This window comes from Grampus griseus (genome assembly GCF_964374135.1).
Source record: "Grampus griseus genome assembly, chromosome: 21".
Lineage (NCBI taxonomy): Eukaryota > Metazoa > Chordata > Mammalia > Artiodactyla > Delphinidae > Grampus > Grampus griseus.
Window position 1 is genome coordinate 23713997 of NC_139015.1, and position 23265 is coordinate 23737261.

The 23265-nt window shown below is 39.5% G+C and overlaps 1 protein-coding gene across 1 annotated transcript in view; it reads right to left on the reverse strand.

Annotated features, from left to right (window-relative positions):
• Positions 1 to 10493: 10493 nt before the first annotated feature.
• Positions 10494 to 23265, reverse strand: part of PURG (purine rich element binding protein G) — a gene marked incomplete at its 5' end in the record, with an annotated part of 34968 nt that continues 22196 nt past the window's right edge. Inside the window, one exon of the mRNA XM_082680553.1 lies at positions 10494 to 11301. Coding sequence (XP_082536679.1) covers positions 11197 to 11301 — 105 coding nt within the window. The 3' untranslated portion in view covers positions 10494 to 11196. The remainder of the gene's footprint in view (positions 11302 to 23265) is intronic.

A 23265-nucleotide genomic window follows, 5' to 3' on the forward strand; every position in this document is an offset into this window, starting at 1 on the left:
CCGGGAAGATCCCACATGCCGCGGAGCAACTAAGCCCGTGCGCCACAACTACTGAGCCTGCATTCTAGAGCCCGCGAGCCACAACCACTGAGCCTGCGCACCTAGAGCCCGTGCTGTGCAACAAGAGAAGCCACTGCAATGAGAAGCCTGTGCACCGCAACGAAGAGTAGCCCCCGCTCGCCGCAACTAGAGAAAGCTCGCGCGGAGCAATGTAGACCCAACGCAGCCAAAAATAAACAAATAAATAAATTTTAAAAAAATATCTTTTTTTAAAGTCTTAAAGTAGTTGCTTTTTTGCAGTAGAAATTTGACTATTGAGCTTAAGAGTACTCATGAATATTTTAACATTATTTTTATTACTTATGGTCAGTTCAGACTCCAATTAGGCTAATCCTTCTCCCCCGAATTTGAGTATAAGGATCAAAATTACCCCTCTCTCAAAATGAGCCAAATAAGCATCAACATTTCATCAATGGCTGAGATGAGCTCTTTGTGATCCAAATCCTCTCTGCAGTGGGGTGGCAGCCAGGAGGGTATGCCTCCCAGATCTCCTACAGCAGGGAGGATAACGAACCAAAGGCGCCAGCTGCTGTGCTCTGACTTCCATCACTGTGTTCACGCCAGGACCCCGTTCCCTTGGACTGTTCCCGGTGACTGCTTACGGCAGGGACACGAAGGCAGGCCCATTTCTGAAATACACAGGATTCCTCTGAAGGGCACCTTTGGCTTGAGGTCTCCCTGTTGGTCTTGCCAAACTTCCTTGGAACAGTGTTGAGTTCTAAGATGTTCCCCCTCTCATTCACAGGGGCTGTATCAGCATCGGTTTGAGGGTTCTGCCCGCCTCCTTCAGATCCCCATTTTCCTTCTCCAGCATTTGCCCCGATAAATCTCTTACGTCTTTAATCCTGTCTTAGCTTTTGCTTCTCAGATGACCTGGACTAACACAAGCAAGTACCAAGAATGATCCAATACAAGACTGACATCTGAGACTGGCCCACTAACCATGCAGCGGGCAAAGAGGATGATGACCCGGTTGATAGGTGGGGCACGGATAGCCCCTGGTGTAAGACAGTGGCTCAAAGGCTAAAGATTTCATTGATGGTGACCTGGGGAAATGTCCTGGAGGAGGAAAATGCTGTTGCAGATGTGATGATTCAAGTATTGGAAAACTCAGGAGAGAACGGTATCCTCAAAGACAGCAGAGTTGGCTGATTAATGCTAAGCTGTATTGATGCCAGCAGAGGGATAATGCAGGACTCAGAGCCATTAACAAGCAAGTAATGGCTAAGTGTGAGAGCCAGAGGGTCTCCTTGGTAGCTTCCAAAGAGGCCCTTACCTCCTGTAGAGTGGGAGAGCAGACACAGTTGAACAGGTCAAAGATCAAATAGAATTGTAGAGATTCCTAGATATTCAACTACTCAGCTGAGAGAGATCTGTTATACCAAGGTCAGGGTGCTGGTCAGGGAAAACCTGGGACCCTGAAAACTGGGATGAGGACATGTAGATGGACGTCCCTGATTATATTTTCTCTGCGGGACTACCCCTACCCCCATCCTTTAGGCTTGCACAGGTGTCCCATCCTTCCCTGGTAAGAGCTAGCACTTCTATCACGCCAGAAGATGCTCCAGGATCCTCACCCTTAGGGAGGAACATGAGATTCCCTCAGTAGCCGCCCTCACCTCTTCCCTGTCTGATAACCAAGGTTCAGTCTCAGCATAACCTGGGTGGGTACATATTGGAAATGATTAAGAAGGAAGGACACTATACACCAGGAGAGCCGCAAGAATTAGCTAGTGTGTACCAGCAGGAGAAGAGGTGTACACCTGGGACTCTATTTTGAGAGTGATTGGAAAGGGGCCTGAAATGTAACTTTCTTAGGACCTGAGATGCAACACCTTGGTAAGGACCCCAGAGAATGGGGCAAATTCACTGCTAGGGTGGTTCTTAGAAGTTTGGGTAAAGCAATGACAACACTCAGTGAAGTGGGAATTTCTGAGTTGCCCTCAGCAGGAAAGGATTCTGCAAGAGGTCTAGGCTGCAGTGCCAGCAATACTGCTCATTGGTCCAGGGGATCAGAGGCAGGGATAAAGAGGCTGAGGGAAGTGGGAACTCCAGAACGCACCCTGTGAACATTCAGACTCCTGCCACTTCAGTGAAGTTTTTAGGGGGTCCAATGGTCAGGAGTATGCGAGGACATCTTCTCAAAGTAAAAGACATCTTGTTGCATTTTGCATTCCTACTACATAAGGAAGGCCAGCACGCTCACGTGGCTTTTTTGGGCTCAGGAGACAACACATTCCACAGATGAAAATATTGCTCCGGCCCATATCTACTACATAGATAAATGCCAGCTTTGAGTAGAGATCAGAGCAGGAAACACTCTACAGTAGGTACAGCAGCGCTGCTGCTTGGTCCATATGATTGGGCAAACCCTATGGCTTTGGAAGGTGTCAGCGTTGGGAAAAGATGCAGTGGGAAAAGATGAGTCAACTGCCATTGGCTGCCTCAGAACTGACATGAGGGAACGGGGTGGCCATGGTAGCAGAGACAGAGGCATCCAATCGGAGGACCCACTTCACCCTGAAGGAGGTGGATGGAGTAGGCCTATGACATGAGTATCACACTATCTAGAAGAAGCCAGCTTCACAGAATGCAGAAAGTCTTCTAAGGGCACGGGTGAAGTGCTAACTTGAGGCAATACTCTGGAAGCATAGCGTACAATCCTTCAAGATGCCGTGCGTGCATGAAATCAGAGGCCCCCAATCTGAGAATCAAGAGGTGGAAGCAGGTGGCCCCACTTACTGAGATCTCTGGGAGGCATCAGTGAGTGGTGACCTGAAGGGAGTCTTAATTCCCTGCCCAGGAACTGAACCTGGGTAGCCTGGATGAAAATCAGGAATCCTGATTTTTACTGGGGGCAGTGCATTTCTCACAGAGGCAAAAACTGTAAAAACAGGTACACCGTTTATTGTTAGAGACATAGCACAGCAACAAGTGGGAGAGCACGCAGAGAAACAGTTTGTTTAGTTAAGTCTAGGGTAATTACTATTTTAAAATGTCCATCTTTTTCTTATGTGCAGGACAACTGTACTTCCAATGTCCTGATTTTTTTTACAATATCTGCTGATGTCTGAAGGCAAAAAAGGGGGTGAGTGGACTTTGACTTGTTCTCAAGAGTTGGGCTTTTGTTTCTCTAAAGGTTCAAATTGCAAATCAAGGATTTTTGATTGTCTTTTTTCTCTTGCATTCCTGCAAGCTATCTTCAAAGAATTGGGTAGCTGCTTCTGTGATAACGATAGCAGTTTGACTAGCCCACCCAACCACAGTATTTTGAATTTGCTTTTTTATATCAGGGAGAAAATTCCCTACTAAAGCAGAAATTAAAAGATTTCTATGCTCTGGAACTTCACGGTTTAGTGCAGCATGGCTTTGAAAAGTCTGTACAAAGCATTCAACAAAGGCCTTTGGATATTCCTTCTGAGCGCACAATTCAAACTTCGACCAACTCAACCTAGGGGAGAAAGCTTCATTATGGCTTCCATTAGCCCCTGAACCTCGGCCTCCAGCTGATCCATTTCCTGATAATTTGTAGGAAGGAAGACCTTGGGAGAAATTCTGGTCATCTGTTTCCTCTGTGAAAGGGCTTTTGAATGGCCACTCATCTTTCTACTTCCTCTCTCTAAATTTGGTAGGATCTTCTGGAAGTGGAGGTAAAAGGGCTTTATAATTTAAAAGGTCTGTCACTGTCCAGGGTACATAAATTCTTGGTCCAAGATACATCTGTGAAGGATATTGCATAGGAAGGCCTTGCAGAGCCTCATTTAGAGCCTAGGAAAATAGGAGGAGTTGTAAAAGACAGTCAAGTGAGCCGTAATGACCTTCCCAGGTGCTTTTGCTACATTCACTTTCTGGCTTTGAGCATTTACATGAGTAACCTGTATACCCTGGGCGTAGAGACCAGGCTGTCCGTAACTGGGTGTTTAAGGGATTTTCTGTGAAAGGTGGGGGAGTTTTGGGAATTTGCTAAGGAGACGGTACTGGATTTTAAGGAGGGGAATTTACTTTGGATGACAACTTTAATTTTTGTTCTATTTTCTGTTCTTTCAGCTTGTTAAGGGATTCCCTCAAGCTAGCCTTTATAGTCTTTTTTTGAAATCTTTTTCATTTGGTCTTTCCACAGATATCAATAAGATAATTGTTTGGGATGAGAGCTCGCTAAAAAATTTTTTTTCTTTCAGATGTGGCCAATTCACAGGATCCATCACCTGGCCATTGATAAATAGGATCTTACAGTAATCTCAACAGTGACTCAAACCAATAAGCCTTTTTATGGCTTAACCATGAACACAAGAGGTTATCTCAAAGGACAGTGCAAAAGATGCAGCCCTCACAAGATCCATAAAGTTCATTCCCAGAGTTAGCCTAAGAAAGCAAAGACCTTCGTTGTCACAGGCAGTAAGACACCTGTAGTGCAAACAGTGTCTTGGGTCTCCCATGAGAATGTGAGATGCCTCCAGTCACAAAGCTGCTAATCTGTGACACTGGGCTGGTGCTACTGGAATGGGATATTTCCAGCAACGAGACAATGAAGGTTGAAATGACAAAGGTCCTTTATGGACTGGGACACCTTATGACAAATTCCCCTGAGACCTGGCACAGTCAGACAAAGAGAATGCTGAGACTTTGTGTCTCAGAATCCCTGTCGATTTGACTGGCCATCAAATGCAAGCCAGGACTTGCATCTTCCAGCTGGCAGAGACCAGAGAGAATATTCTCACTGGTCAAAAAGCCAAGCTCTCGGGACAAAGAACAAGATGAAAGGAAACTCTCCTCTGGTTTTTATGTATGTAGGAGAACCAGAGCAAAGTTTGCCCCAATAGATGCTGGTCTGGTGAGAACTGTGAACTCATCGCCTTGAACAACAGACTTATAGGACCTACACCTATGTTCTGCCCTATGGTTTTCTTCCTTATGACAAATGACACAAAAGACAGAGACAAAAGGAAACAATGACCATCTCTGGGAGCAAAGGGATCAATCGAAAACAAGCGTACTCGTACCAAATCTCTACCAGAGTTGCTATACCCAAGTAACCAGTTCACACAAATATTTTCTCCTGTTAATCTAAATTTAAGAAAAAGAAAAGGACTCTCACACGCTCACTTCCAACAGACCCTGCAGGCAGAGATCAGGGAGACTGACATGGTAAGAATTCTTACCTTCTGCCGGCACTTGTCAGAGGCCGTGGGATCTCTCAGCTGCTGCAGCCCCAGAGCAAACAACGACCAGCCTGTGGAGAGTCCCACGCCGGGCGCCAAAGCTGTAGGGGAGGAAAGCTTTTCCCTTCTTCCCTTCCAGGTTCTTTGGCTGGTCTGATAATTAAAGTGACACAAGATAGATTAACAGGAGAAAAACAAATTTAATTTCATACGTTTGGGAGTCCATAAAAATATGAGATGCCGAGAAGTGACCCAAACAGGCAGCTTTTATACGTTTTTAGACAAGGGAACAATCAATTTGCGATGAATTGACAGAACAAAGGGATCTGGACTTGGGGTAGCACATTACTGAAGAAGTATCAAGATTTGTTTACATAGCCCTCTGAGCCTTGAATTCCCTACTCTGTTGATAAGGATGCCTTCCACGCTCCTGCTACAGGGAGGGTATCTTCACGTGGGAGATTTATTTCCTGCTTTCAGGGAACAAAGGAGGATCAGAATGTCCTTCTTGTGCTGGCTGTTTCTTAAGTAACTTTAATTCAAAATGATCAATATGCCAAAGTGGTACATTTTGGGGTGACATATTCAGGTCTCCTTCATCATCACTACCAGTGACCCACTGGGGGAGTTTGTCTCCCTGTTACCACAACTTTGGTCTCCAAATGGGGCACGTTCTTGCCAAGGAACATAGCCAGGATCCATTGAATTACAATGTAACTAACAAGTTACAGCTGCTGTCCTGGCACTGTGGATTCCTTATGCCAAGGAACCAGCAGGTTAGAAGAGGAGTCACCATGTGGGCAGGGATAATTGATGCTGATCAGAAGCAGGAGATAGCGCTGCTTTAAACAAGGGGCCATGGCGGGGGAATGTGTATGGAACCCACATGATCCACTCAGGCCCCCCCGTTTCTGCTCACGAACCTGGGCAGCAGCCACAGCCTGAGAAAGGTATGCTGCTGCGTTTGAGCTCAGGCTCACAGCTGGAACTCATCCCCTTCGTCTTCCATCATCCATTCTAAATTACCGCTCACCCCAGCCCTCACCTTGGCAGGAATCAGTGGCTTACCTGGTAGTAAGACTCATTCCCAAGGTCCCAAGACCTTCATTCCCAAGGGGTCTGATCTCTTGATAGCCATACCTTTCTGGGGTGACTGCTCTGATGACCTGGTGTGATTATTTCCGTTTCCCTGGCAGGCTTGTATCATGGAGCCCATCATAACATGATGCTATTCATTAATATTACTCATTTCCTTCCTATCTTATTTTATACTTGTCAAGGAACATACTAGGTTTTATAAGTAGATTTTCCTACTAGAAAGAGAACTGCCAACTGGTCGACACAGGTATTCTAATCTGTCTAGCATTTTTTTCCTTCCTTTAAAAAAATCATTTTTAAAATTATAAAAATAATATATGATTATCATAAAATAATTTAAAAAGTATAGAAGCAAAAACTGAAGTCCAGTTTGTTTGGTTTTTTACATCTATTTATTTACTTATTTTTGGTTGCATTGGGTCTTCGTTGCTGTGCGTGGGCTTTCTCTAGTTGCGGTGAGCGGGGGCTACTCTTTGCTGTGGTGCGCGGCCTTCTCATTGCGGTGGCTTCTCTTGTTGCGGAGCACAGGCTCTAGGCACGTGGGCTCCAGTAGTTGTGGCACGCGGGCTCAGTAGATGTGGTCACAGGCTCTAGAGCGCAGGCTCAGTAGTTGTGGCACATGGGCTTAGTTGCTCTGCGGCATGTGGGATCTTCCCAGACCAGGGCTCGAACCCGTGTCCCCTGCATTGGCAGGCGGGTTCTTAATCACTGTGCCACCAGGGGAGCCCCTGAAGTCCACTTCTTATGCAGTTTCCTTTTAATCCTACTCCATAGGAGCAAAACTATTTTTTGTTGTAAATTAATTGTTTTCTCCATTGGATATCTGACGCTCAAGGTGTTATTTTAATGACCTTGTTTAAAAGGAATCTCTTGTGTATTTACCCAGAATGAACTAAAAAAACTGAGTTTTTATACACACAAAACTGAGGGTCAACTCTTTCATTCAGAGTCCTCTTTAATCTTCACAAGCCAATCTTTTAGTTAAGTCTTTTAGGATGGCAAACATTATGCTTTGCAAAAAGGGTAAGCTTCAGTTACCACTCATAGAATGAGAGATCATTTGGGGAGAATACGTATAGTGCTGTGCTTACTGCATTTCAAAGTTTATTCAGTCTTAGGAACTATGACTCATTTGTTTTTGTGTTAAATTACTTTTTGCTTACTTTCTAGAAGTCTTTTCACTTCCCCAAGGATAAAGTGGGGGGGTAAGAAAAGTGATTTTCTTTTTCAGTGTGAACTCAGCATGCACCTACTTCAATGGTTTTAAAAAGAATGTGTGAAGATAGGTCTGAAATAATTTAGGTTATAGATTGGCTTTTTAAAAAAAAGAAGGTCGGGCTTCCCTGGTGGCACAGTGGTTGAGAGTCTGCCTGCCGATGCAGGGGATACAGGTTCGTGCCCCGGTCTGGGAGGTTCCCACATGCCGTGGAGCGGCTAGGCCCGTGAGCCATGGTCGCTGAGCCTGTGCGTCCGGAGCCTGTTGCTCTGCAACGGGAGAGGCCACAACAGTGAGAGGCCCACGTACGGCAAAAAAAAAAAAAAAAAAAAAAAGGTCAAGGGAATTCCCTGGTGGTCCAGTGGTTAGGACTCGCACTCTCACTGCCGAGGGCCGGAGTTCGATCCCTGGTTGGGGAGCTAAAAATCCCACAAACCTCATGGTGTGGCCAAAAAGAAATAAAAAGAAAAGAAAAAATAAGGTTAATATTACTATCATTGGCCATTTTCAAACTCAAAGCAATTCCTGATGAGAAAAACTAGTTCCCTAAGATGAGTAAGGTTAGGCTGTTGGCGTACATGAAATGTAGCTCAAAAGATGTTCTTCAACGGAAAACATCTGGATCTTTATTAAAGTGTTTTCATTCAAGAAGTTACAAATGACACTTGAGCTTAAGATCTCCAAGGGAAATTATTGTTTAAGGAACAGAAAAAGCAACTTACCAAAATAAGGTTGATAAAACTGTAAAGGCAAATATAATTTTGTACCTTTAAAAAAACCTCAATGATGGTTTCACTCAGTGAGGGAGGGCCTACATTATTCTCACAAACAACCAAACCTACAAAGTGTAGTCATTGTATTACTTTTCAGTTATAAAGGGCAAATGAGTTTTTGAAAATAATTTCGTACTAAAAAGGCTGATAAAAAATTTGTGAGAACAATTTTTTAGGTGGGACAAACTGTGATGAACTGTGTGATTTACAACTATGGTTGACCATGGGGATAAAAATTAGAGATCTTTCCATGTAGATTAAAAAGTAGACATTTTTCCAAAAGAAATTTATTTATTCTCTTATCCTTTCATAAAATTAGAATTAATTTTCTTTTGATTACCAGGCAAAATATTACCACAGAAATAAAGATACCCTAAGACTTTCTTTGACCTTTCTCTCTCTTTTTGATTGAAGAAAACCTGGAATTATTTTGTAGCACATTTACTAGTTGCCAGTTTTCATGAGATGGAATCCTGTAAAGGGAGTTACAAAAATATACAGTAGAAATGTCTTTGGGGGGACTTCCCTGGTGGTCCAGTGGTAAAGAAGCCACCTTCCAATGCAGGGGACACAGGTTGATCCCTGGTCGGGGAACTAAGATCCCACATGCGTGCGGCAACTAAGCCCACACACCACAAGTACTGAGCTCGCACACCTCAACAAGAGAGCCCGCAGTGCTGCAAACTACAGAGCCCATGCGCCCTGGAGCCTGCGTGTCACAACTAGAGAGAGAAAACCCGCACGATACAACTAGAGAGAAGCCCGCGTGTCACAACGAAAAATCCCGCATGCCTCAACGGAGATCCTGCGTGTGAAACTGAGACCCGACGCAGCCAAAAGAATTAAAAGTAAATAAATAAAATAAATATTAAAAAAAAAAAAAAGAAAGAAAGAATCCGCCTTCCAATGCAGTGGACGCAGGTTTGATCCCTGGCTGGGGAACTAAGATACCACATGCTGCGGGGCAACTAAACCTACACGCTCTAGAGTTCACGCGACGCAACGAAAGATCCCGCATGCCTCAACTCAGACCCAAGGCACCCAAATAAATTAATATTAAAAAAAAAAAGAAGAAAGAAATGTCCTTGGGGAGAGGTTGTGATTTAGTAAATACTGCATTTGTTCAAGATAGTCATGGAGATGCAAACCCAGTGTTCACATGGGCTCTGTTCTCTAAACTTCATTTTCTGATATTAGAAGTTAGACATGATTTAATAACTATTTGAGGGAAAATTACTGTAGCTTACATTTTTTACGTAATAAAAAACCATAGTAGTATTGGAATATCACTTCACTCATGGACCCACTCGATTAGGTGGATAGGTTTGATCATTTTCTATTTGAGACCCATGATTGTTGCTTGAGGCGCTTTATAGATTTATCTTGATATTTTCTTTTAAAATTTAAGGTTACCCATGGGTTAGGAAAAATACCAAGGTCAGCATGCAAATTCACACACTGCCTTAATATTGAGTTTATCTCTGGTTTAGGAGAAATAGTCCTCTGTCCTCATGAAGATACAGGAGCAACTTCATTTGTTCTAATGCTGTGATTCTTAGTACAAATGCTAAAATTAAAAATCAGTGAACCCCCTGCATGGGCTTATCTATTATGCCATTCTGGCATGTGATATCAGCTTGTCCTGCAAAGTTCCAATTTGATTTTTTTGTCCTTATTTTCATATACCTGGAGAGGAACTTTAAATATAAGCATTTAGGAGTGACTTTTTCAATGTCTCTGTGTTGCAGTAAAGGTTTTGAAGGTCTACTTGCTTCCATGTAAACGTTATTTCATGGACCAGATGATATCAACCTGATGATAAAACTTTATTAATAAAGTATTAAAATAGACACTCAGAACACTTGTGCTCTTCTCAAGTTACTTATTTCCAGGTTTGATAGGTCTAGTTTTTATAGATCTGATCTGAACTTGATTTTAGAAGCCAGGCCAACTGGATTTAAATTCCTAAAGATACCATAAATTTTGGGCACAAATTACAAAATAAACACTACAAAAGATCTACTTTTTGTTGATATGAGGGCCCAGCAGAACTAACCTACTTTCTGAAAAATAATTGAGAATACAAACTAATCACACGTATAAACCAGTTTATTAGATTGTCAGTGATACTTTGAGACAAATTCAAGTTATTTTACTGTGTACTTTATATAAACAGAGGAAGGGAGGAAAGTTTTAAACGTCAAGCTTTGTTCAGCATGTGTGCAGTTAGCATCCACGAAAGCACCATTGGATATGGAAGAATTAGCACCACAGAATTTTAGGACCTAACTGTTAACATGCATCACTGAAAAATTTGGAACATGAAAACTGAAGTGGTACGTGGTATGGTCTATTATAAACAATACAAGGCAATTTATGAGTTGTTTTCATACAGTACAATACAATCACCAATCAATGAGAACCTTTTAAGTACAATACAGGACAAAAAACACTTTGTACCCTGTTAACACTAAAGCAGTTACAGATTTAAAAACATGTTTCTTGTAAGAGGCGGTGGGTTGAAATGATCCCTCCTCCTCAGTTTTTAAATTCAGAGTAATATAGTTACATGATCTCTTAAGAAAGTATTTTCAAATCTATGTCCTTCTACCTCAATGCTGACAAATGGTTTTTTGAAAACGGAAAGGCTTGATGAGTTAAAACAGGACAAAACAAAACAAAAAAAACCTGATAGAGTCAAGAAGTACTCCAGTGTGGTGGAAGATATTCCACATAAGATCGGTTTGAAAATGATGCCAGTGGTGTTGACACTTGTCTTCCCTTCCGCGGAGGAATGTCAAGAACAGAAGCCTTGCATTCACGATGAACTTCGGTTCATTTCTCTCACCGAATGCCTTTATTCTGAAGTGTGACATAAGAGACTTATTCCTTATTCCTCAACTGTTTTTGTAGTGTCATAGGGCTGTTCCTTATGCTGGATTTGACAACAGTGAAAAGGGTGGATATTCCCTCTGGATTTAGGGTAATTTGTGAGCTAAAGAAAAAATATTAATTTAAATTTAGCATATATGAAATTTTAAAGGGAGTTTCACTATTTTCACAGTACAAACCTATAATGAATACCTTTCTGTTTCATTGAAAACCTTTCTGTTAGAAAACATGTAACAAACCCTCAATTTTAAGTCACGTCTAGGCCAATTTTGGCGTATTTGAAGATACTGTATAAGAAATGTGCAATAAGAATAGATATAGGTATATTCAGATCTCAGTGCATTGATGCCAAGGAAAATATATTTTTACTCCCCAAGAGAAGAATATACCTTGAAGCATCTATGCAGACACATGAATCAATCATATATCTGCCCAACTTCTAATTCTGGAATAGTGATAACAGGGTCATTTAGGAAAAAGTACTTAATTACAGTATGGCAGCAATTTTATGTTGTATATATTTAACAGCAAAAACATTTTTGAAAATAGAATCAGTACTATATGGTAAGTTTACAATTCACTATTTCTATACTTGTAACACATGCATTTATTTGTCTTCCCAATTTTTAAAAATCCCACTAGGACCAACATCTTTCAGAACAACAATCTAACATTAAACAAAAACCTTCTAAGGAAAATAGCTAGCGTCACAGAGATTTGAGAAAAGTCTGTTACTCAGCATCACAAAATACTCAATAGATCTACATTTAAGATTGTTCATGCCATGACATTAACACACCTTTGGGTTAATATATCTTATTTAAAAAAGAAAACAAAGAAACAAACCAAAGAACTGACATGGAATTTATCTTTAGTCTCTCCCTGGTAAGAGTAGACTTCTAATAAACTTGACTCCTTTCTGTACCATGTAATGATGACTACATCTATGAAGCAGCGTTTACATTTAGCAAAACATTTACGAGTAATGATAGGAAAATGGCCACTAGAGAGAAAGAATTAAAAATAAGTAAAATTATAGAAAAGTGTTTTTTTCTTAAGTGAACTGCCCCCAAACAAACAAACAAAAAAAGCACAAAGTTTGTTTGCTTTGAAATATTCTTCTGTAGAAAAACATTTTTGGATACAAGTTAGCCTATCCTTATAAATGTCAGAGAGATGTAAGGTGTGATTTGAGAAAAAATTTAACTTTTGAAAAGAAATCCTATTTTTTTTTCTGTTGAACCAAATCTATTGTTTAAATCAAGTACTAATTTTCTGAAGAGGAGACAGGTATACACAGCAGCACATCCACATTACGGATTTAAATTCGATAATTCTCCAGGCATGGCTGACTTGAGCATAGAGGAAGCAACACTAATTTCTTAATGTTTTAGGGTTACATTAAAAAAAAACCTCAACTGAAACAAAATTGAGTAACGACAGGCTGGCTTAATAGTTTTGATTGCCCTTATCTTTGATCAACATTTCAAAACAAGGTAGTACCAATTAAAGATAAGATTTAAAAAATAAAAGCTATCTAAAAATTGTTCAATGAAAAAGCCTTCAATTTTACAACATTTTAACCTCAAATGATTGTAGACTAACTTAGACTAACAGTTTTGCCATTATCACAAACACTTTTGTTACACTTGAGTTTTTTTTCTGTATTGTTCATTGGTTGTATTATGTAATACAATTTTCTGTTAAGTTAAAATAGTTTGAATTATTACATTTAATTATAAGAACCTTTAGAAAAACACATAAGTTGGATAAATTTATAAAAGGATAAAGAATATTTTATGGGATTTTAGACAAGTTCTATACAGACAAATAGCTTAGTTCAAGGTAATAAAGTGCCTTCATTTCTAAGTAATTAACTTTTCACTAAAATATTTTAAGGCTTTATAAGAAACTTAAAGTTATCAGAAGTTTGATATGGGGTTATGCTATTAATTAGCATTCTTTCATAGTCCTTATTTCATTTACTCTTTTGATCCACATTAGGTAATTTTTAATAACTAGCAGCTTAAACCAATAAAATTTGAATTACAAATTCTGAAATCATTTTGTGAGGAAAAGGAAGATGTATAATTTCTAAATGCTGTGATTTGTACATAAGACACACATATTGCTTGTGAACAATCTAAGTTTATGTCATAATATACAACAGCCAATGCCCCCCAAAATTCAACAGAATATTTAATCCCATGGCAAACAGGGCCATCATTTCATTCAAACATATATTCTGTTGTGTTTACATTTAAAATGATTGTGCAGCCTTGAATGAAAAAGGCCACAGAAAATCTAACATAAATTCTTCAAATACAGGCACAATTAATATTTTTATTGCAATACCTTATGCATAATCTACATTGATGCCAATATCTAATATTAAAGCATTTATATTTATTTTCATTTTGCTTCTAGTACCCATGGATGTATCACAGTAAAATACTGGTAACCTAATCGAAGTATATATAATAGCCATATCATACAGAATTCTATTTCTTCTTGTGATTTCTCTTTGGAGGATATGGGGGTATTTTAAGCACAGCTGTGTCCTTAGTTCTCTTGGCAGCTCCAGATTTTAAGATAAATTATGACTGTATGGACATCAACTACGCAATTGGTTACAACCAGTGAAAACAAATTAAAATGTTTGAATATTCTTTTTCAGGAATTTAGTTAATTTTATCAGAAAATTACTAAAGTCAGGCAACAGATTAAATGGCCATGACATCTAAAATGCTTTTCTAATTACCACTGGATTAATTTAAAATGTTCCTTAAATTTAATGATTTTTGAGATTAGAATGGAGGAAAGGTAAAACTCATTGCAAAAAATAGTTTATGTTCCATATAATTGGAAAAACAGGAACTACCAGTAGGAAAAAAGTGCTGATCTTAAAACTGGGTTTGGTTTTGAATCTAAAGCCTAGTAAGAGTAATTCCTGGGAATTAAAAAAAATTAAAATGGCATAAACTTTTATAATTGCACATTCCTTTACCAAAGTGCCACAAGTTACCAAAAATTTTAAAAAATGTACATGAGTCTACTTTTCAAAATCTAAGTATATATAAATTTACCTTTCTTTTTAATAGTATAGTACAAACTTAGCACAAATATAAGCAGGAAGATGAATTATAACTTTCTAAAAACAGTATAGTGTGTTTTAAAAAAATAACTATTAAGAACCTTTGTCATTACGAAGATTCAAATCCAAGTATAGCCAAAGCATTCCCATAAAATCTGAAAATATCATGAGAGATTATCTAGGCAAATTTCAGTAACACCCTGCCATGCAATGCACAGACATCATATGCTTTTTCTTAAACATAGTTATCCTGTTTTTATCTGATTACATATTATACTCAGTTGCTTCCATTGGTGAAGTGACAATATATGCAATAGCTGAGTTTTGAAGACAGTATTAAACATTAAGGTTTCTAGTCTTAAGTGTTCGTTCCTATTAAGCACAGCAAAAATGTTTGATGCATGGGTAATTAATTTTCATGCTTCTATCTCTTTATTCTAAATTGAAATGTGAAATGGAAACGTATAGACGTAATATAATAAGGACAAAAGGACATTAGAGACAAAAGCATCAACATATGGAACAAATAATAAGCAGCTGTGGTGGAAGCTCTCCATATTATTAAATTTGGTGAATCGGGCTTCCCTGGTGGCGCAGTGGTTGAGAGTCCGCCTGCCGATGCAGGGGATGCGGGTTCGTGCCCTGGTCCGGGGGGATCCCGCATGCTGCGGAGCGGCTGGGCCCGTGGGCCGTGGCCGCTGAGCCTGCGCGTCCGGAGCCTGTGCTCCGCAACGGGAGAGGCCACAGCAGTGAGAGGCCCGCGTACCGCAAAAAAAAAAAAAAAAAAAAAAATTTGGTGAATCAAGGAAAGACAAACAACAAACAGAAGATCCCTTTACCATGTACTAATTATATTAATATATATTTTAAAATAGATGGTACCCACGTTAGGTTAGAATTTTAATAGTTTTGTTGCTTGAATGTGATGAAGTTAAACTAGGGAGGTGTCGCATTATAAACTGAGACCAAAAAAAATTTTATTATTCAGAGGAGAGAGAGAACGTAAGATCATGATTCTCAATGACAGCTCACCTGTCTTTTTTGTTATGCCACAGGCTAAACAGTGTGGTGTAGTGTCTCATTTAATTAGGGTGAAAAATGCTGGTAAAAACATACAATAGCTTATGTTAACATTACGATTAGTTCATAGTCATGGAATATTAAATGACTAGCAAAAAAGGACCCCTTCTTTTTTCTACAGTTTGAGACTCTCCCTTGGGTGTAAAAATGACCAATTCTATAAATTCTTCACCTTCTGAGGATATAGAATGGGATATAAAAATTGGTATCCTAGTCCTCTGAGGGAAGTAACAAACTTTAAAAACAAGTAAAATCAGAAAGGATCAGGCATGATAAATCGCTGATGACAACTCCCCCAAACCCAACATATAATAGGTTAGTCACAGAAAGGACAGTTATCCTTCCTATATAATTTAAAGAGCCTTCTTGTAGTTTTCGAATATGAGAATATAATCTCTTATTGGTAAGCAATAGTCTTGGACAGTGGTAGCATTTAACCATAACTAGAGAAATACTTCAAATAACACTGAAATGTATAATATTCTTAATAGAAACTACAGACGTGTGGCAACTCCACACTATATATGATATTCCAACTATATATTAGCTCATGTAATACCCAAAATAATATGATTCCACAACCTTTCTTGCTAAAACACACAGATTTTTTTTTCTTGATTTTGCAAAAGCTAGGCAGTTGTATTTACCTCATTTAGCTTTTCCCTGGTAGCACTGCTATAGTGATGACATAAGTATTGAATATATCGATGAGGACCATTCCTATCATATAATTCATCTTGCTTTCTATTATTCAGCTCTTTTATAGCACTTTTCATTTCCAAATGCCTCACAATGGGTTATAACAGTCACTTCTCATTGTATCCCTATGAGGAAGGCAAAGTTAATAAATTGCTTGAGCAGTGGTAGAACTACACAGATGTATATTCTCCAGTCCAAAGGCAGTTGTCCTATTCTATGTATCTATACCATACACTCTCTGAGGCCAAAGACTGGATCTTGTCTGCTGTACATCTAGACCTAGCTGACTATCTAGCTCATGCTGTATGCAAAATAAATATTTGTTGACTTAATGAATGAGAAATGAGATTGAGAAAACAGAACAAAGAACTTCAACTCCACCGCCCAATTGAAAAGCTGTGCTTGTCCACTCTTGCATCTTCTCTATTACAGGAGAGTAGGTAGTATTACTCGTCTTAAATGATAGGGTAGTATTACGCACAATGGCAAAGCCCATATTGTACATGCCCTCCAGAGTATCAATGACGCGACTGTTACTACAACTAACACTTTGAATGATTCACCTTGCCTTTTGTCAAATATTTAAATGAGAAGTTGTACTTTTATGTACAATAGACTATTCTTAAGCTAATTCAGGCACAAAGAACCAAGGAAATAATCCTCCCAGCTGCAGTCATTATCATGACTATGGAGAATATCAGAAGGGAGTGGAAAGACAGTTACACAGATAGGGCGAAAGGAACTGGGGACGAGTGTTGTTCAATGTTTTGGAAATAAGTGCAGGAAAGTTAAGATCCTTGAGAAGATAGAGATTTTAGTGAAATAGGTGAATGGTGAGATTAAACTAGACGATATCAAAGTCTTTTCCAGCTCTAAAATTCTACGTTGTGCTAACTGGTTCCTCCTCTGATATGATGGGAATCTATATGGTAATCAAAATATATTTTATTTTTAAGAAAAAAGAATAACCTTGTAAAGTTTAATATTCTGGAACTCTTGAACAACTGTGAGTATTAAAAGTTTTCTTTAAACCATCATTAGGCCTCCTTTTGCAGCAACACCATGTAAAGCCTTTTAAATCCTAAACACATCTACTTAACTTATGTCAATATAGTGTGGATATTACAATATGTTATGTCGTCGCACAATTAGCAGCTAAGAGCTTGATCCCACTCCCACTACTTTACCTGAACATGTCCTCTAAAGAATAGGTCTTACCAGTTAAGTATAACGCATTCCCTCATTCCCAGTTTCAAAGAGAGAAAGGTGAAAGAAATGATTTCTTGTAAAAATTAGAGTTATGGTTTTAAATCACATCAGGTAAATATACTCAATGGTAACGATATTAAGTTTGAATCTCTAAACTGCTGTACATGTTAATAAAAACAGCACTATTAATTAGAACATTTTGACAGAGAAGCAAAAACATTATTCATTCCAAAATTAGGAAGCAAAAATCTAATTTTTATTAGCCAGAAGCATAAATACACAGGTGAAGGAAAGATGATTTACTATCAGCTTTAATTTCTGCTAAGTTAGGACTTTTCAAAACTCTTCAGGCTGCATGTACTCACTGGGAACTCAGGCTTATAATTCTTTATTTCACAACCTAAGACCTTTTGAACATTAAACTCACGTCATTACGCATACTCAAATGCGAACCAGGGCCATATCCTCACTTTTCCACATGGCAACAAACATTATTGGCAGTTAATTAATTACTACAACCAAAAGGATGATGAACTGCTTAGAGAATTCATGCATACTGCTTGAAAGTAGTTAATTGTCTTCATAGTTTAGAACATATATCCTTGAAGCTGAGTATGATAGCACTTCAAATCCTCCTTACGGGTTAAATTACACTGACGAGATTCTCTTGGTAATTTGAATGTAACTGCCTTTTCATGAGAAGTAAGACTTAGGCCAAATTCTACATTAAAGTAGGTCATATTAAAGGGGAGTTTCATTTCAGTATTTTTGGAATAATCAGAATAAAATATGAATGTGGTACAATAACTTAGGAACCATAAGGAGAAAAATAGCCATCAGAGAGGAGAAGGAAAGTATGTATACTTAGTGGCAGGCAGAAAGGTAAAAGAAATGAGAAAATAAGTAGATGAGAGGGCTTCAGAGAATGGCAATAATCTGAAATGTTATTAACATTCTCTCAATAATCTGGCAAAACATTTCCTTTGAGTGCCTTTTTCCATAGAACTGATACAGCATTGTAGTACCATATGATTACTCTTTCTCTTGCTGAATAGTTGCATAAACATTGAAAATGACTTACTACCTTCCCATAAAGTTAAGAAAAGCCCTGTTGGGTATGCTCTTGGTATGTGACTTAGTGTTCTGGGATCTCTCTGTGGTTCTGCAGCTCCTCCTTTTAGAATCTTAAAGGTGGACATGGCATGGATTGGGATAGACTAGCCAAAGGCCAGCTCAAGCCTCTCCTTTATTTAGTTCCGTCAAAACTCAGACCCCTCTTTGGTAAGAATAGGATTCTCTTGAAAAAGACAACAGCAGATAGTAAAAATTCCTCCTTTAGATCTATTGGTACACAATTTACTAAGGCTCACTAGAACAACAGTATTATCTTCCCTTAAATACATTGCCACTCCTCAGAATCTCAATGACTCTTTGCTAAAAAAGGCAAAATTTAGGTAAATTCAGTTAGAACTTTCAGAAAAACAAAAATGCAATCTGGATGTTGCTTTCATTGTATCCACTCTCTTTCCATGTATAAAACTATGGACCAACGTGAGTTTCCAATAATAACTGATTCATAAGGTCTACGTTATATAATTTTAAGAGTGCATAAAAGCTACTGAGGCATCACCATATCAATAAACAATGAAAGCATTCCTTCCGGCATGCTCAGAGATATCACAAGAAGTATCTCCTCCCTTGGAATTATTTTTCACATTACTTTCTGAGGTCGAAGCAGAACTGTGAAGTAAAATAAATAATAACCATTCTTTGGCCATTGCAATTGCTGAACTGCACTAGCCCATTATCTCTGTTTTTAATAGAATAATTTAGAGTCTCTCAAAAGAGTATGCACATAACTAAGGTGGGAGAGTTGTTTGAACGTTAGGAGCAATTATTTAATATTAATATTTAAGGGTATTTTGTCCCCTCCATTCTTACTACAGGTTTGCTGCCATGATTCAACTAAGATACTCAGTGAAGATCTGCTTATTTTTTGCCTGTTTAAAAAAAGCATCATTAGCAATAAAAAGTCACTATCTACTGATGAACTCAACAGCTGATCTCAAAACTACTAGGCTGAGTGAAGGAAGTCAAATATAAAAAATACATGTTAATTTGTATGAAATTCCAGAATAGACAAAAGTAGCCTATGCTAATAAAAATCAGATCAGTGACTGCTTCTGAAAGTCAGGAGGAGGAGGAAAGAGTGGATGGTGACTGCGAAGGGGTACATGGGAATTTTCTGGGGTGAGAAAAATGTTCTATGTCTTGATATTTGCCAAAAATGACTGAATGGTGTAATAAGAGCTGTATGTAAATTATACTTTTTTTTTTTTTTTTTTTTTTGCTGTACGCGGGCCTCTCACTGTTGTGGCCTCTCCCGTTGCGGAGCACAGGCTCCGGACGCGCAGTCTTAGCGGCCATGGCTCACGGGCCTAGCCGCTCCGCGGCATGTGGGGTCTTCCCGGACCGGGGCACAAACCCGTCTCCCCTGCATCGGCAGGCGGACTCTCAACCACTGCGCCACCAGGGAAGCCCGTAAGCTATACTTTAATACAAAATGTTCAACAACATCACAACTAAGCAAAATACTCCTGCTGAAGAAGCATCATGAAGGCTGGTGTCATTCTTCTTTTTTCATTTCAAAACTTCTACCCTCACCATGTCCCATAGAGAGCAACGTATCCTAGAATGGGGTCCATGACTAATACTCTGCATAGGACAAGGATTTTATATCAGGGCACCAAACCAAAACAGGCTCTTTATAACTGGAGAAAAATTAAGACACATTCTTTTATGGACCATAGTAAATGTGTCAGCGCTAAGAAAAGATATAAAACATTTCATGTTCAAAAAATACCCTAGAGGGGCTTCCCTGGTGGCGCAGTGGTTGAGAGTCCGCCTGCCGATGCAGGGGACACGGGTTCGTGCCCCGGTCCGGGAAGATCCCACATGCCGCGGAGCGGCTGGGCCCGTGAGCCATGGCCTGCGCGTCCGGAGCCTGTGCTCCACAACGGGAGGGGCCACAACAGTGAGAGGCCCGCGTACCGCAAAAAAACCCCAAACAAACAAAAAAACAAAACGTGGTTAAGAATCCGCCTGCCAATGCATGGGACACGGGTTTGAGCCCTGGCCCAGGAAGATCCCACATGCCACGGAGCAACTAAGCCCGTGCGCCACAACTACTGAGCCTGAGCTCTAGAGCCCGCGAGCCACCACTACTGAGCCCACGTGACACAACAACTGAAGCCTGCACGCCTAGAGCCCACGCTCTGCAACAAGAGAAGCCACCGCAATGAGAAGCCGCGCACTGCAACAAAGAGTAGGCCCCGCTCGCCGCAACTAGAGAAAGCCCGCGCACAGCAACGAAGACCCAACACAGCCAAAAATAAATAAATAAGTAAATTTATTAAAAAAAAAAAATCCTAGAATGTAAACGATTTTCCAAGTCAGATTTATTACTGTGAAAATACTAATTTATAAATGCAGGAAAAAAAATTGATAAAATTTTGGCTCAAATTCTACTTAAAAGTAATCATGGCAGTTTGGCCTTCACTCTTGTTTTGGTTCCCCAAGGATGTGTGAATACTGGTGTGGCAACAGTGTACCACTACTACCTAAAGCAGACAGATGAACTTAAAACATTCAGGCGGGAAGGAAACAAGATTTTACTTTATGGTACCTGGTGCATAATCGAGTGTATATGTAGTAAATCACATTTTAAAACCATTTTGAATGCCAGTGGTTGGGGCCTAATTTTTAATGATTACCTCACCACTTCAAATCTAAGGGGCACGTTCCTCGACTTTAAAGAGATTACAATCAGAGTTAAAATAGTCAATGAATTCCCAACTTTCTACAGAAATAACCTTATTACACTATCAGACGATTCCAAAAATGAAGTGAAAGAGTACTATTGGTTCTGAGAAGAAAATAGTAATATCCTGAAGAGAATTCAGGGGCAAGTGATGCCAATTATTTAAGGGCAAAATTAAAACTGTAATCAAAAGCCAGATAATTATTTCACCAAATTATTTCTTTTTGTAATTCCAATTCTAACCCACCAAAGGCTTATGCTGTCCTAAACCCATGTATCATACAAAGGTATCTAAAATATATAATTTACCTACTATTCATCATTTCCACTAGAGAGTAGAAGAAACACATGGAAAAAGTAAGAAATTTCCTTAGCACAATGCCTGGCCTGTGGGAGGAACTCAATAACTATTTGTTGAATCAATGAATGAATGTTTTCTTTTCCCTGGAATTGTCGTTTCTTACCTCACATACTTGCTTCCTACTATACGTTAAAAATTCAGTATGGGCCTTCCCTGGCGGCGCAGTGGTTGAGAGTCCGCCTGCTAATGCAGGGAACATGGGTTCGTGCCCCGGTCCGGGAGGATCCCACATGCCGCGGAGTGGCTGGGCTCGTGAGCCATGGCCGCTGAGCCTGCGCGTCCGGAGCCTGTGCTCCGCAACCGGAGAGGCCACAACAGTGAGAGGCCCGCGTACCGCAAAAAAAAAAAAAAAAAAAAAAAAAATTCAGTATGACTGAAAAGGAAAAGTACAGGCACATACTTAGTAAAAAAAAGTAATGCTCTGAAACCCCTAAGTCCCATGTCATTATTGCTGCTACTGCTATTGTTGACAAAAAGATCGCATAAATATAAATTGACACAGTTGGAAAACAACAATAAATTGATACATGATAATCTAATTTTTAACTATAAAAATGTCCTTTTAAAAGCTCAAGTGACACTAAAGGACACTGTTTGCTTCTCTAGAGGCAACAATAAAAACTTACATAATTAATAGAATGGGTAGTTGTGTGATGTTTCATGTAAATAGTTTCTGAGATAGTGAGAGGTTTAAACGTTCATAAGTAGCAAAGAAAAACAGAATGCCAAGTGCTAGAAGATAGAAAAAGTATAGTTTAAGGTTATACGAGGGACCTCCCTGGTGGTGCAGTGGTTACGAATCTGCCTGCCAATGCAGGGACATGGGTTCGAGCCCTGGTCCAGGAAGATACCACATGCCGTGGAGCAACTAAGCCCGTGCGCCACAACTACTGAGCCTGAGCTCTAGAGCCTGCGAGCCACAACTACTGAGCCTGCGTGCCACAACTACTGAAGCCCGCGTGCCTAGAGCCCATGCTCCACAACAAGAGAAGCCACTGCAATGAGAAGCCCGTGCACCGCAACAAAGAGTAGCCCCCACTAGCCGCAACTAGAGAAGCGCGCAGCAACGAAGACCCAACCCAGCCAAAATAAATAAATAAATAAAGCTCAGTATTGAGACAATGTTCTGTAGGGGCATCTTCTTGATGGTAACTGGGGCCTCAATTATAATGGCTCCTTTACCATCCTGAAACTAAGGGTTAAAGTGTGTATCATGGTTTTCACCTTTAAAATAGGTGAGAAAATTCTTCCAGCTGAGAGAAGAAAACAAACACATTCTAAATGAATCACACATACCATCTCTGACTGATTCTGAAGCAAACTAATAGAGAAGTAGATATTAGGTAGTGGAAAGACCATTTAATAAGGTCTAGCTCAAGTTCTGAAATGATTAGTTAAATGATTTTGGACAAGTCACATGACATCTTTAATATTTTTCCTATCTGTTATAAAATGAGGGTGTTAGGTTACTCCAAAGATTCCTTCAGGCCAAAAATAAAAAAGTTGATGGCAGATTAAGACAGGAAAATCATAGGTTGTTAAGTTACTACGGATACTTACACCAATACTAGAAAACGGGTGATTAGAATCCTTTTAGCAGTGGGGCAATCGGTCCCCAAATTATGCAAACTGCCCAATGATCATCTTTTTAAAAAACGAAACAAAGCAGTTCTGTTTCCCTCCAGCAATAAAACCATGCTTTGCTATTTCCTTGTCTGTGGATAGCTTATTCATTTTCTTAATGGTGTCTTTTGATGAGCAGAAAATTTTAATTGCGGTGAAGTCTAGTTTTTTTTCTTTTATG